General features: G+C 36.9%; 1 protein-coding gene across 1 annotated transcript; it reads left to right on the forward strand.

The window, feature by feature from the left end:
• Positions 1 to 8,002: 8,002 nt before the first annotated feature.
• LOC120417304 (beta-1,3-galactosyltransferase 5-like) lies at positions 8,003 to 9,253 on the forward strand. Its single transcript, XM_039579255.2, has 2 exons — positions 8,003 to 8,904; positions 8,961 to 9,253. The coding sequence occupies exons 1-2, from the start codon at positions 8,163 to 8,165 to the stop codon at positions 9,236 to 9,238; spliced, it is 1,020 nt and encodes a 339-aa protein (XP_039435189.1). The 5' UTR covers positions 8,003 to 8,162; the 3' UTR covers positions 9,239 to 9,253.
• Positions 9,254 to 15,178: the final 5,925 nt, after the last annotated feature.

The raw sequence follows: 15,178 nt of genomic DNA on the forward strand, positions 1-15,178 counted from the left end.
AATCCTTGATGTTTATGGCTCAAAAGAACTTTCGAATGCATCTAAGAGAGTTAGAATTGATGAAGTTTTACGGAAATGCGAGCAATTTTAAGATTCAAACTTAAAAGCCCGTTTTACCTCACTTTTCTTAGTCGTAGAGGGCTCATATTTGGCGCTCATCCAAACAAACGCTGAATGTTACGACCGGTTTCACATTGGCGAAAAACTCACTCCTAAAACCATTGTCGATAACATATTTGTTAAAAAAAAGTTGTTGCTAAAGAAAATATTTGAATTTCACGGAATTTTGCGGGAATTATGAAATTTCACGAATTTCACGCATTCCGTGATATCGTGAAAATATACTGACCCTACTTATGTGTGTTTTGTTTAATACCAAGGGAGGACAATTTAAGGATATAAGAGCAAGTAAAATCATCAAACCCAATATTTTGCTATAATTTAGAAGTTCTACTTTCCAATGATTTTTTATATTATTTTTGGATTGGTTAGCAATAGATTTTTTTAGATCGAAGCCTGTCGAGAGGCGGGGTTTGGTTGTAGAGGGTTAAGTTAGAAACTTGATGACTAAACGATGGCATTGAGTATTTTCTCTAATAAGCGATTTTATTTTGAAAGTTTTAATGCTAAATGCGACAAATTTAAATCAAAAGATTTTTTAACCCGTGATTGAAACGTGTATTAGATATTCTAATGGTGCAAGGTACTAGCAACTTTGCAGAAGGATGTAATACTCTAAAATAACGTTGGTACAATGTTTTGTTGAAAAACTTTTAAAATAGAAATTAGACTTAAATCAATTCCCTGGCATTGCATCTTTAAACCATTAAAATGATGTGAAACGCTCTTGTAATGAAATTTCTTAACTTCCTTCCAAGGAAAACCAATATCATACTTCAAATTCCCAAGAAACCACTGCCCCTTTCTCCAAAAAGTGCGTTAACCACAACCGGAACAAGAAATGCCATCACAATGGGAATGTTTGTTTGCGTCCGTCCCCCGTCGTGTTGTCGAACGCTGATTGAAGTCACTGCTTGATTTGGGGTCGAGCATTCGAGTTGTGGGCACCAAATTTCTGAGGAATTTCATGGTTTGAAATGATCAACCTCCACAATGACCACTTTTGGAGCATTGCGGAAATTTCCGGAGAAATTTGGGATTCCGGTTGGTGGTGGAAACGTTGAAAAGGCAAGTCATATAAATTAACTGTAACTACTGAAATGCGTTGTAGAGATTCTGGCGAAAGCAGCTCATCAAACAGTTACTGGAAGTGCACTTCGTTTTAAATGTTGCTAACGCGCCAAGCCAAAGAGCTTTGAACAACATAAAAATGCATTGCGAAAGCAAATGTTCTGCATCGTTTGAGAGTTTTATTATGTTTCATTTGTAGAAACAATTACGCCACGTTTTGTCCGATTTCCACTACTTATTTTCAAAGCTCAGGGTTGTTTACGTACTTTCGGGGAAATCGCTGCAAGAACATTAACGTTGCACCAACGGCTCAGAACAGCTGGTGCCCATCGGACCGGAAGGGCTCGCCGGGAAACGGAAATAAGCTGCTTGCATTGTTGGAAAACTTCTACGAGTGAATGGTGATGGAGTTACTGCTTCCTTTTTTTCAGCTGCAAGTAAATCCTGCTCAACATAATTGTTATAATTGCTAAACGAAAATAAAATTTCAAGCGATATAAAAATATATTTTAATACACAAAGTTAATGAAAAGTAAATCTTCCCTCGCAGTAACAGTCATTAAAAGCAAATTACAAACCAAAACCAACGAACCCGAAATGATCCCCTTTTTCAGCAATAAAATCAATTCACGCCAAGTTGAGCCCGAATGGCACCACACCCATTTAGCGCAAAAGTCTAGATGTTAAGACCAACCAGGAAAAGCTCCCCAATCTCATTATGTTTGATACCATTAAATTCATAAAGAGAGCGAGAGAGCGGAAACGACGCCTAATTTAATTTTATTTCACATATGACTTTTTGAGGAAAACGTGCCGCCCCAACCAAGCAAAGAACTGACTTTGGCTGGTGAAATGAAAAATTAAATATAAATGTATTTAGGGGAGTTTGGGGTAATATGGACAGGGGGGGGTAATTTGGACACCCCTTTAAAAATCACGTTTTCTTCGGATATAAAGTGAAAACGGCAATTTAAGTGATAAGGCTAGTACTAGTAATGGCCTAGGAGTATGGACAAACCAAAAAAGTTGGAATAGGTTAAGTAGTTTCGGTATAATGTGTAAAAGTTTCCAAAGGCCGGTTGGCACTGCCTTAAATTCTAATATTTGAAGGTTAGGAAATAAGGTTTTGCAGGGGTTATATGGCAAAAAAGTGGACATTTTTTGTTTAAGGGGGTTGCTTGGACGATGCCTGAGATATGTACGTATAAAAATTGTGCAATTTATCCATTTTTATCATCAAAAATCGCAATTTATGATAGAATATGCTATGGGGGTAATTTGGACATGGCTTGTGGGGTAATTTGGACATACCTGAAAGTCTACCTGTCAGGCAACAAAAAAGTAACTTTAATGGTTGGATGAGTTTTTAAAGGGATTTAGATAAATTTAGAGGGATTTAATATGTCAAAACAATCAAAAATGAATGTGAGCAATGAGAACTTTCAAAAAACCCATATTTTTTAATTTAGATGAATTTATTCCAATATTCGAATTGATGAAAATCTGACTACTGTACATTTGGCGTTCAACAAGACTCTAATGTAGATTGATTTTAATTAATTTCTTTGACATTTCTTATTTCTATGCTGGTTTACAATAATATTTAAATTTGAAGGGCTACAGAATGTAAAATTTAAAAAAAATATATTTTTAGGCTAATAAATTCTATATAAAGATTGATTTATATAAACATAAACGATACCTTAATCACTAAAAACAAGTATAGTGTGCCTGATCCAGAATCAATGTTTAAATCATTTCAGTATTAATGATTAAATTATGTATACTACACTGAACTATTTGTTATTCTATCACAAAATCATTATTTAAACCTTTGATGAAATATTGTGAGCAACACTTCAAAATATAAAGCAATTACAAAACCAGGTTGAAGGATAAAAAAACATGCTCAAAAAATCAACTTCTTCAACATGTGTCCAAATTACCCCACAAAATGTGTTCATATTACCCCACAAGGTATGTCCATATTACCCCACAAGGCATGTCCAAATTACCCCACAAGGCATGTCCAAATTACCCCATAGGGGTGTTCATATTACCCCCACACAAAAATGTGGGGGTAATTTGGACACCTTTTAATTTTTGCGATAACAATGGGTTTTTCATCAAAATTTATCGAAATGAATGACATTTTTCCATCAAATATGGTCTCTATTATCCTCTGGTGTCATCCACATTCCTTTTAAATATCCATACAGCCCGTAACAGAGCAATTTCCTTAGGGTGTCCAAATTACCCCACACTCCCCTACTAGGGAAAGGGGGAAGCACAGCAAAAAGGAGTGCCTTTTTCTTGGAAGAAAATCACTATCTATGATAGTTGAGGGAGGAAGAGAAGAGCCCTTTTTCGGCCAGATGTTGCTGCTTTATAACTAGTCGAAACTACTGATTTTTTGTTGCTATTGTGAGCAATAAAAGTTTGCTGGGGAAACCCCTATCCACTTACAGTCAGTTGGTCGTTATTTCATTATACATCGTGGAAAGCAGTGCTTTTAGTGGACATAATCGTAAAATTTCGCTTCCTGCTCTTTGATTGCTTGTAAATAACTTGAGCTTCCTTCCTACATTTTAAGACACATTTTCGATCCAACTTTTCTAGCTTCTTCCCATCTTGAAAATTCGGTCGGTGTTATGATAAAATCGGCAACTGTGCCTTCTTGCTCGAAAAATTGTTTTTCTTCGCGCGAGATTGACGTTGCCCAAGGCGTTGCGCGATTTTGTTCACCCAACACCAAAGGAAAAGTGCTTTCTGGCAGATATGAGAAAAGTGTAAAATGAACTCATGAAAGTAATATTTCGTGTTATCTGTCTGATGGCGGTGCTGGTAGTGATGGTGAAGGAGATTTTCATAAATTTTTTATTCTTCGCATCATCGCCCGGAGGTTATTGAAGGTGGGAAGAAGAATGTGCTATATTTTAGTTTGAAAAATTCGGTGTTTTTTTTGTTGTAATCTTGGAACATAAACTGACACAAAAACAACATTGTTTTAATGAACCACTGTCAGATCTTAATATGTCATAAAAAAAGTTATTCTAGCCATTCTAGCCATATGTGCCGGCTTGATGATAGTTTTCTAAAATATCTTCATTGAAAAAAAAAAAACGTTACTTAATCCAAGGGTTTCCAGAAGCGTTTATTACTTGCCAGTCTGCCAATTAATTACTCAAATTACTGGTCCAAAATGATTAATTACATAAATTACTTAATTACTTTTCACTACGATAAAAAACATTTAATTTAAATTTAAGTATTCATTTCTACGGTTCTGAACTAAATTATTTATAAATAGCTCATTCGATAGCTCTTTCATAAATTATCATTTGGACATTTTTCGGGAAAATAGCACATTTTTAGCTGGGTGCTGAATAGAGAGAATGCGTAACGTGATTTTCGAATGATCCCACTTTGTTTACATCTACAAAGTAGGAGTCTGTTCAGGCACAAGCATGACTTTTTTCTTACTGGTAAATGGGCTGTTGTCCCGCCCGTGTGGATCAATCGGACCGCGCACTGGACTCACAATCCAGAGGTCGCCGGTTCGAATCCCGCGGAGGGCGCTCTAAAATTCTTTGTGTAAATATGGGTATTCGGCGCCGTCGCTCCGTGCCATACTTTCATACACTTAGGAGCCCAGGGCGGCGAAGTCCTTGTAGATAAAAAGGAAGACACTAGTGGTTGGTACTAGCAATGGTGGCCGACAGCTATAAAGTCAACTTCGTTTTTTTAAATGGGCTGTTTTATAATAAGTAGTACAATGTGTTTTATTTTGCATAGTTTTTGGATTTTTTGCAGGAAAATTGTCGCGTTTCGGTCGGTTAGAACAGATTTTTCTTTTTTACGAGTGACGAAGAACTGCGGCGAGAGTGTCATTCTGCGAAGTCGCAGATAAATTCCATGGCTGATTTTGGAATCCTGCAGCTCTTGCTGCTAATTCTAGCGAAGCTGATCTAACAAACAGAGAAGATTTTCACTAAACCAGGTTTTCGAACGGAAACAAACAATAAAGACAGCTTCTGGATGGATACAACCGCATCGTCTCCATAAACAACTTCCATTCATAATTATAAAAAATGACGATCTCACTTTCAACTTTCTTAAGATTTCTTGACTTCAACTCTAGGTCCTCAAAAACCACACATTTTTCATTCAAGCAAAAAAAAACATTTTTTAAATGATCGATAACAATACTTTCTACTTTTGGCGAACAGTAAATTGGTTCCACTTTGACAGTTCAAAATTGAGGCCGTTTTGCGAACCACTATTCAGCACCCAGATTTTTAGGAAAAGCATAAAAAATTAATCAATTCTAATGTAGTTTTTGCAAAAAACATATTTTGTTAATTATTTAATAAAAATGAATAGATTTCGGATTCACAAAAAAAATCACTGGTAAATATACCATGGCGTTGCTTTTTGTTGATAAACAACATGATAACAATAAATTTTAGGAGAGTTTTAGGAGACAACTACGGTGAATAAGGCCTTGTACACTCTTATTTGAAATTAATAAAATACTGATTATATATAAATAGTAAATAGTTTCGTTGAAGAAGTACAATTTAAAAAAATCAATTACTTTAATTACTCAAAAATTACTTTAATTACCAATTAATTACATTAAGTTACTCTAATTACCATGAATTACTAAGTAATTAAATAATTACTTAATTACCAGCTGAAAATCAAAGTAATAATTAATTACTTGCCAGTCTGAGGCCTTGCTGGAAACCCTTGACTTAATCCACCCTTAGGTGGTTGGTGCCTTCCTCTCATTTAAAGGGTAATGCTATCCAAACACGCTTGTGGGAAGGTCTTTTAATTACCTATCCAAAGATAGGTCGCATGATATATTTGGACAACGTTTTCATCAAAATATCTGAGATCTGGCCTCCAAAAAGTGTATAAATAACACTTAAGTGCTTATAACTTTTGATAGGGTTGTCAGATCTTCAATGTCTTGGACGCGTTGGAAAGGTCTTTTGATTACCTATCCAAAGATAGGTCGCATGAGAGATCCGGACAACGTTTTCATCAAAATATCTGAGATCCGGCCTTCAAAAAGTGCATAAATAACACTTAAGTGCTTATAACTTTTGATAGGGTTGTCAGATCTTCAATGTCTTGGACACGTTGGAAAGGTCTTTCAAATACCTTTCTGAAAATGTATAACATGCCGGGTTTTCTTACAAAAACCACCCTTTTTACAATCTTCCGGACTTTTGTTAAAATCATTTTTTTTAGCATAACTTTTGAAGTACTTAACTAAACTGCATAATTTTTAATAGCGACTTAGGGGACCCCAAAACAGATCGAATGACGCCAAAACGGACAAAATCGGTTCACCCAATGTTGAGATAATCGAGTGACAATTTTTTGATCAACATCCCACCACACACACAGACATTTGCTCAGAATTCGATTCTGAGTCGATAGGTATACATGAAGGTGGGTCTAGGAGGTCAAATTGAGAAGTTCAGTTTTCGAGTGATTTTATAGCCTTTCCTCAGTAAGGTGAGGAAGGCAAAAACGGAATCTCTCGAAATTTTCAAAATAATTTACACTTTGAAATTGAACCCATTGTTAACGAAATAAAAAGTGACTTAAAAGTCATACGATGAACACCGCCTACTGATTTTTTTTTATGATTCTAACAAAATAATTCCTAATAAATTTCATCAAAATTTGGTATTAGTTCTATATTTCAACAACATATTTTCGTCCTTAAAAATATCATAGTATGCAGTGTTCATCGTTTGAATGGGAATTAAATCCAGATATTTTGGAGAAAGTCACTTTTTATTTTATGAAATTAGATATATCTAAGCTTATATTGAACCAAAATTGATACTTTTTTATGGAAATTGTTCAGAAAACAGATTATATGGCAGAGAATTTAAAAAATAATTTTGGGAACCTTTTAAGTAATAAATAGCTTTTAGATGAAATACTCTAAGTTTAGCAGTGTTTTATGCTCGAATTTGTATCCGGGCAGTCTGTTGCTGTATTTTCATGAAAAATTGTACAAAGAAAAGATATTTATTCGGTCGTATTGAGGTTTCCAGCTTGGATTTTGGGGTTATTTCAAAGAAAGCAAGAAATCTGGTAAATTTGGTTAGGAAACTTTTTATTTAAGGCCAATTATTGGTCAGATATGTCATTTAGAGTCTCTTGAGGCATATTCATAAGAAATTTGATGGATAAGAACATGATCCCATCGATTTTCATCGATTTTTCTGAAGAAAAATCCTATAAAATTGAAAAAAAATCTTCCATTAAAAAAGTTGCTCTAGACCCCCTGACGAAATATTTCGTAGACCCCGCAAAATATCGGTATAGAGCCCTTCTTTCATGGTGCCAAATATCAGACTTGCTGAATTTTTTATCTTAAGTTTGTTCTAGGAAACACACCGTGGAGATGTCACTTACGAATACACTCACACACACTTATAAAGCAAACACCTTAACCAGTCAGCCACGGCTGCTTCCTAACCTTAATTCTTTATTTTTGAGAACCAAATTAGAAAACCAAAACGGATTTCCACCTTGACTTTTTCTAAATCTGAATTATGACTTTCAATTTAAAAAAAAAATGAAGTAAAAAAATTGGGATGATGTAGAGAATTGCTTTTCGTAGATACAGAACCAGACTATTACAATGTTAGCTATTTGAATCACTTTAGTTGGCGTTCCCCACTTGAAGCTGTACTACAGTTCAGCTTTGCCAACTATCAATTTTACGCGCCCATTACCAACAATCAGTTGTGATGTAAGCGAGAGAGGATATATGCAGTGCATTCAGCCTGTTCTGTTATCGCTTATCAGTGCACTTTCGATTCGCACCAAGCGCATCATGTAAACTGTTCGACACCAATCAATAAGAGGAACTAATTGAAGGTGAAAAGTTGTTCCGAATAGATTTGTGGCAGCGTGAAAAGTGCGATCGAATTCAAATGAGTGCGTCATTTTTGCAGAGAAAGCTGTGCACCGCGACCGTTCGTGTTTCACATGTGATTTTAGTGATCATTATTCTGGCGGTTTTTGTAACGCACACGATTTTCGTATACTCTCGCGAATCTCTCGAAATTCAAAGCATAGTTGTCAAAGATGCGAAAAATCACGTTATTCCTACTATTAAAGTGGCAACGAAGGACTTGTACGAGCGAGGTCACTTCAACGATCCGGTGACCTTCGCCCGAATCTGCGACGAAAATGGTGCCTCGGTAAACCTGCTGATTCTGATCACGTCGGCTCCGTCCCGCCAGGATCACCGGATGGCGATCCGTCAAACGTGGGGCCATTTCGGAACCCGGCGAGACGTCGGAATCGGCTTCATGCTGGGGAACTCGCGTGACCCGGCAACCGAGGAGCAACTATCGGCCGAGAACCACCTGTACGGCGATCTGATAAGGGGCCACTTTGACGATGCGTACCTTAATCTCACCCTGAAGACGCTGTCGATGCTCGAGTGGACGGCCAGTCACTGCTCGGGGGCAAAATATCTGCTCAAAACCGATGACGACATGTTTGTGAATGTGCCGAGGTTGCTGGACTTTGTTGGGGAGAAATCTGGTGAAAAACGGACCATTTACGGACGGTTGGCTGAACGGTGGCCACCTGTTAGGGACGAAAAGTCGAAATACTTTGTAAGCTTGGAGGAATTTAGTGCGGCAAGGTATCCAACGTTTACCACTGGTAAGTAACAATTGATGCAATTCAAATAAAAATCTGCTAAATTTATTCATTTTCAGGACCAGCGTATCTGCTGACAGCAGACATCATCCCAGAGCTGTTCAGCAAAGCGTTGGAAATGCCATTTTTCAAGATGGAAGATGTTTTCCTGACGGGGATCGTGGCTGAGCAGTTGCAGATTCAACGGGTTGGAGACAGTCAATTTCTCAACCAGCGATTGTCAACGATCGGAAGTGGTCGATGTAAAGTGAAGACTGTTATTAGCATTCACGATCTGAAACCGAATGAATTGTACGAGTTTTGGAAGCAATCGCTGGATGGTAGTGGTTGTAAATAAATGTAATGCAATTTATTTTTTATAAAAAAAACACAATTTGATTATTCTATCACACCAAACAATCTGCACAATGCATCGTTGATTTTTATCCTGTTTTCGTAAAATTTTCCATATTTGCTTGCGGTGCGTTGATAAAAACGGTTTTTATTTTCAAAAAATCTTATCTCATTATCTTATTAATGAAACTTCACCATTTTGAGATATTGTAAAATTGTTCGAGGATTCAAAAAAAAAATATTTTCAGACAGTGTTGTGAAAATATTAAACTTTCAGTTCTCAGAGGCTGCAATCATCATGCCCGAAATTTCATTTCCCTATTTTTACTGCCCTGTTGGTCTAATTATTTCAGCCAAGAATCCCCCACTCCAATTTTGGATCCGATCGGGCAACTGTTTTCGTGAGAAATTTCCCCTTCTTAGATATTTCGAAAAATAATGATTGCAAAGCAACTAGACTAGTGTAAAATGCATTTAAAGACACTTTTTTCGTTTAAATGTTGAAACCATTGCTGTTCTTAGCGTTTTCGTTTGCGTTTTATTTTTTTGAAACATAAACTTAGAAAAAAACATACAGGAAATTTTTTTAATCAATTGTGAGCATTTTTAAGTCGATTTTGAACTCAGTGACTCAAAAGAATTGTTTTTTGTTAATTCAAATATCCGAATTTAATTTTTTGTAAGCTTTGAATTATCAAGTTTGGACTGCAGAATACATGAAACCTAAAATTTAAGCTGAATTATATTTCTGAAAAAAACCTTGAGTTTAGAAGTTGATTGGAAATTGATTTTAAAACAAAATCATTTCAACAAAAAATAAAAAAATATGTTGAATATAACCTCTTTTTTTTTTGTTATTTTACCTTTATTTGTAAAAATGTGAACCTTTTCCAAAATTCACCGAAAATGCAATGACATATTTTTTTCAATAAAACCAATATTGAATAAATTTTGTTTACCTTAATTTTTTTTTACTTTTTTATAATTTTGCATAACATATAACCTTTCGATTTAAAACGAGATAGACTTATTGAAATAATTCATATAATAAGTTATGATTTATTTCCAGACTGCTGTTAATGTGAAAAACTGTGGAATAAAAATATTCGAGTAAGAAGGAGGCCAAATCAGAAAAAAAATTAAGATTTTTTTGAATGCAGCCAAAAAATATGATTGAATAAATATTATCTCAAGAAATCAATTAAAAAATCGATTAAAATTTGAAAAAAAATCAAAACGAAATTTCAGTAAAATAAAATAATATAAATAATGATTGTAGAGAATTTGAAATCCAAGATATGAGCAAAACATAAAATAGATCAGCATATATATTAGCCCGGGTCAAAAAAATTAAAGTTGCTCAAATCAAAAATTATATGAGATTGCTCGAAAGAGTACTCAAAATGGAGGCTCAGGCCAAAATTTCAGCCCATTTGGTTGAAAACTGGCTTGCCTTGAGCAGGAACAAGTTTAAATGGGAATTAACCCGTAAAACTGGAGCATTTAGGAAAATTGCCCTGTACAAGTCAGCCCTTAACAAATGACGACTTTTGCATACCATGGGGTCCTAGGGGATGGTCTGGGGAACAATTCCTCCAAAGGGTGCAAGACGATCCGAGGCCCCTGGTCTTGCCTTGAACCGGATTCATTCTGGCGTCGCAGAAATTCTCATGGTCCCAGCGAAATGTATAGGGAAAAATCAAAGCACACTAAGAAGGCTGCCTCGACCAGAGGACGCTACATGGCAATCAGCTACCACGTGACAGGAAAATAACTTCAAATTCGGTTTCAAAATTACATTTAGCGTTGATAAGGTGTTTTTGTTCAAATATCTGGTTTAAGAAAGTATCCTAGGAATAACAAAACCACTTAAAAATCATAAAATTGATGATACCCTCCTGCCACGTGGTGGCTGATTGCCATGTGGCATCCTCTGATCGAGGCAGCCTTCTTAGTGTGCTTTGATTTTTTCCTATACATTTCGCTGGGACCATGAGAATTTTTTGCGACGCTGGAATAAATTCGGTTCAAGGCAAGACCAGGGGCCTCGGATCGTCTTGCACCCTTTGGAGGAATTGTTCCCCAGACCATCCCCTAGGACTCCATGGTATGCAAAAGTCGTCATTTGTTAAGGGCTGACTTGTACAGAGCAATTTTCCTAAATGCTCCAGTTTTACGGGTTAATTCCCATTTAAACTTGTTCCTGCTCAAGGCAAGCCAGTTTTCAACCAAATGGGCTGAAATTTTGGCCTGAGCCTCCATTTTGAGTACTCTTTCGAGCAATCTCATATAATTTTTGATTTGAGCAACTTTATTTTTTTTTGACCCGGGCTAATATATATACAAAACATTGCTTGAATTAAATAGTTAAAAAATCGCTAAAATGTTTAACAAAGATCTCAAATTTATACAAAAACGTAAATAGAAAATTCATTTTATTTTATTAATTTAACAGTTTCCCCTTAATTTTTTACATTCATTTAATTTATCACAAAACTTTTAATTTTATTGAAATCAATATTTTGGTCGGTCTTTTTGCCTTCCTCACTGAGGTAAGGCTATAATCCTGCTCGAAAAATGAACTTTTGAAATACAGCTCGTAGACCTATATTCATGTATACCTATCGACTCAGAATCGAAAACTGAACAAATGTCTGTGTGTGTGTGTGTATGTGTGTGTGTGTATGTATGTATGTGTTCAAAATTCTTGCCAAGTTTTCTCAGCACTGGCTGGACCGATTTTGATCAAACCGGTTGCATTCGACTTGGTTTAGGGTCCCATACATCGCTATTGAATTGTTTGAAGTTTCGATAAGTAGTTCAAAAGTTATATATAAAAATGTGTTTTCACATTTAACCGGATCTCATTTATATGCATGAAAACTATGTCCGGATCCATCATCCAACCCATCGTTGGTTAGGTAATCGAAAAACCTTTCCAACGAATCCAAAACACTGAAGATCTGGCAACCCTGTCTCGAGATATGGCCACTTAAGTGATATTGATGCACTTTTTGGAAGCCGAATCTCACTTAAATGTATGTAAACGAAGTCCGGATCCATCATCCGACCCATCGTTGGTTAGGTAATCGAGAGACCTTTCCAACGAGTCCAAAACATAGAAGATCTGGCAACCCTGTCTCGAGATATGTCCTCTTAAGTGATATTGATGCACTTTTTTGAAGCCGGATCCCACTTAAATGTATGTAAACTATGTCCGGATCCACCATTCGACCCATCGTTGGTTAGGTTATCAAATAACCTTTCCAACGAGTCCAAAACATTGAAGATCTGGCAACCCTGTCTCGAGATATGGCAACTTAAGTGATATTGATGCTCTTTTTGGAAGCCGGATCTCACTTAAATGTATGTAAACTATGTCCGGCTCCACCATCCGACCCATCGTTGGTTAGGTAATCGAAAAACCTTTCCAACGAATCCAAAACACTGAAGATCTGGCAACCCCGTCTCGAGATATGGCCACTTAAGTAATATTTATGTACTTTTTGGAAGCCGGATCTCACTTAAATGTATGTAAACTATGTCCGGATCCACCATCCGACCCATTGTTGGTTAGGTAATCAAAAAACCTTTCCAACGAGTCCAAAACATTGAAGATCTGGCAACCCTGTCTCGAGATATGGCCACTTAAGTGATATTGATGCTCTTTTTGGAAGCCGGATCTCACTTAAATGTATGTAAACTATGTCCGGATCCACCATCCGACCCATCGTTGGTTAGGTAATCGAAAAACCTTTCCAACGAATCCAAAACACTGAAGATCTGGCAACCCTGTCTCGAGATATGGCCACTTAAGTGATATTGATGCACTTTTTGGAAGCCGGATCTCACTTAAATGTATGTAAACTATGTCCGGATCCTCCATCCGACCCATCGTTGATTAGGTTATCAAATAACCTTTCCAACGAGTCCAAAACATTGAAGATCTGGCAACCCTGTCTCGAGATATGGCCACTTAAGTAATATTTATGTACTTTTTGGAAGCCGGATCTCACTTAAATGTATGTAAACTATGTCCGGCTCCACCATCCGACCCATCGTTGGTTAGGTAATCGAAAAACCTTTCCAACGAATCCAAAACACTGAAGATCTGGCAACCCCGTCTCGAGATATGGCCACTTAAGTAATATTTATGTACTTTTTGGAAGCCGGATCTCACTTAAATGTATGTAAACTATGTCCGGATCCACCATCCGACCCATTGTTGGTTAGGTAATCAAAAAACCTTTCCAACGAGTCCAAAACACTGAAGATCTGGCAACCCTGTCTCGAGATATGGCCACTTAAGTGATATTGATGCTCTTTTTGGAAGCCGGATCTTACTTAAATGTATGTAAACTATGTCCGGCTCCACCATCCGACCCATCGTTGGTTAGGTAATCGAAAAACCTTTCCAACGAATCCAAAACACTGAAGATCTGGCAACCCCGTCTCGAGATATGGCCACTTAAGTAATATTTATGTACTTTTTGGAAGCCGGATCTCACTTAAATGTATGTAAACTATGTCCGGATCCACCATCCGACCCATTGTTGGTTAGGTAATCAAAAAACCTTTCCAACGAGCCCAAAACATTGAAGATCTGGCAACCCTGTCTCGAGATATGGCCACTTAAGTGATATTGATGCTCTTTTTGGAAGCCGGATCTTACTTAAATGTATGTAAACTATGTCCGGCTCCACCATCCGACCCATTGTTGGTTAGGTAATCGAAAAACCTTTCCAACGAATCCAAAACACTGAAGATCTGGCAACCCCGTCTCGAGATATGGCCACTTAAGTAATATTTATGTACTTTTTAGAAGCCGGATCTCACTTAAATGTATGTAAACTATGTCCGGATCCACCATCCGACCCATTGTTGGTTAGGTAATCAAAAAACCTTTCCAACGAGTCCAAAACATTGAAGATCTGGCAACCCTGTCTCGAGATATGGCCACTTAAGAGATATTGATGCTCTTTTTGGAAGCCGGATCTCACTTAAATGTATGTAAACTATGTCCGGATCCACCATCCGACCCATCGTTGGTTAGGTAATCGAAAAACCTTTCCAACGAACCCAAAACACTGAAGATCTGGCAACCCTGTCTCGAGATATGGCCACTTAAGTGATATTGATGCTCTTTTTGGAAGCCGGATCTCACTTAAATGTATGTAAACTATGTCCGGATCCACCATCCAACCCATCGTTGGTTAGGTAATCGAAAAACCTTTCCAACGAATCCAAAACACTGAAGATCTGGCAACCCTGTCTCGAGATATGGCCACTTAAGTAATATTTATGTACTTTTTGGAAGCCGGATCTTACTTAAATGTATGTAAACTATGTCCGGATCCACCATCCGACCCTTCGTTGGTTAGTTAATCGAAAAACCTTTCCAACGAATCCAAAACACTGAAGATCTGGCAACCCTGTCTCGAGATATGATTACTTAATAAGACATGAATGCCACAAAAGTGGTAAAATGTCTATAATAAAAAAAAATGATTACTTAAGTTATATATGTGTACGTTTTCTCTGGATTCAAAAAAATTGCTGAAATATGTGTACAAATCACTCCTATTACCCATTGTTGATAAAAAGTGAGGAAGGCATCAAACACATAGGTGGATTAAGTTAGTTTTTTAAGTTGATTTCGTTTTTGTTCACAAAAAAATACAAATTAACAAAATTAGCATGGGCCCGGTTTTGCTTCAGTTGCTTCAGAATTTATATTTAAAAAAATGAATTGTTCCTAAGGGGTCGTGCATAAACCACGTGGTCTCCTTAGGGGGGGGGGAGGGGGTCCGAAATCCGACCGAAAAAAACCATGAAAAGCCATGGGGGGGAGGGGGGGGGTCGACGGCTGACCACGTGGCCTTTAAAAAAAAAGTCTTCATAAAAAAAACAAAAAATACGCGCTTTGAATTTACTCACATGCATA

This window comes from Culex pipiens, chromosome 2, assembly GCF_016801865.2.
Source record: "Culex pipiens pallens isolate TS chromosome 2, TS_CPP_V2, whole genome shotgun sequence".
In the NCBI taxonomy this organism is placed as follows: Eukaryota; Metazoa; Arthropoda; class Insecta; order Diptera; family Culicidae; genus Culex; species Culex pipiens.

What these genes read in the sequence shown, in the direction of transcription:
- LOC120417304 (XM_039579255.2), top strand. Translation starts at nt 8,163, where the DNA reads ATGAGTGCGTCATTTTTGCAGAGAAAGCTGTGCACCGCGACCGTTCGT. An exon ending in GTATCCAACGTTTACCACTG is followed by an intron (nt 8,905 to 8,960) that starts GTAAGTAACAAT and finishes ATTCATTTTCAG; the next exon opens with GACCAGCGTATCTGCTGACA.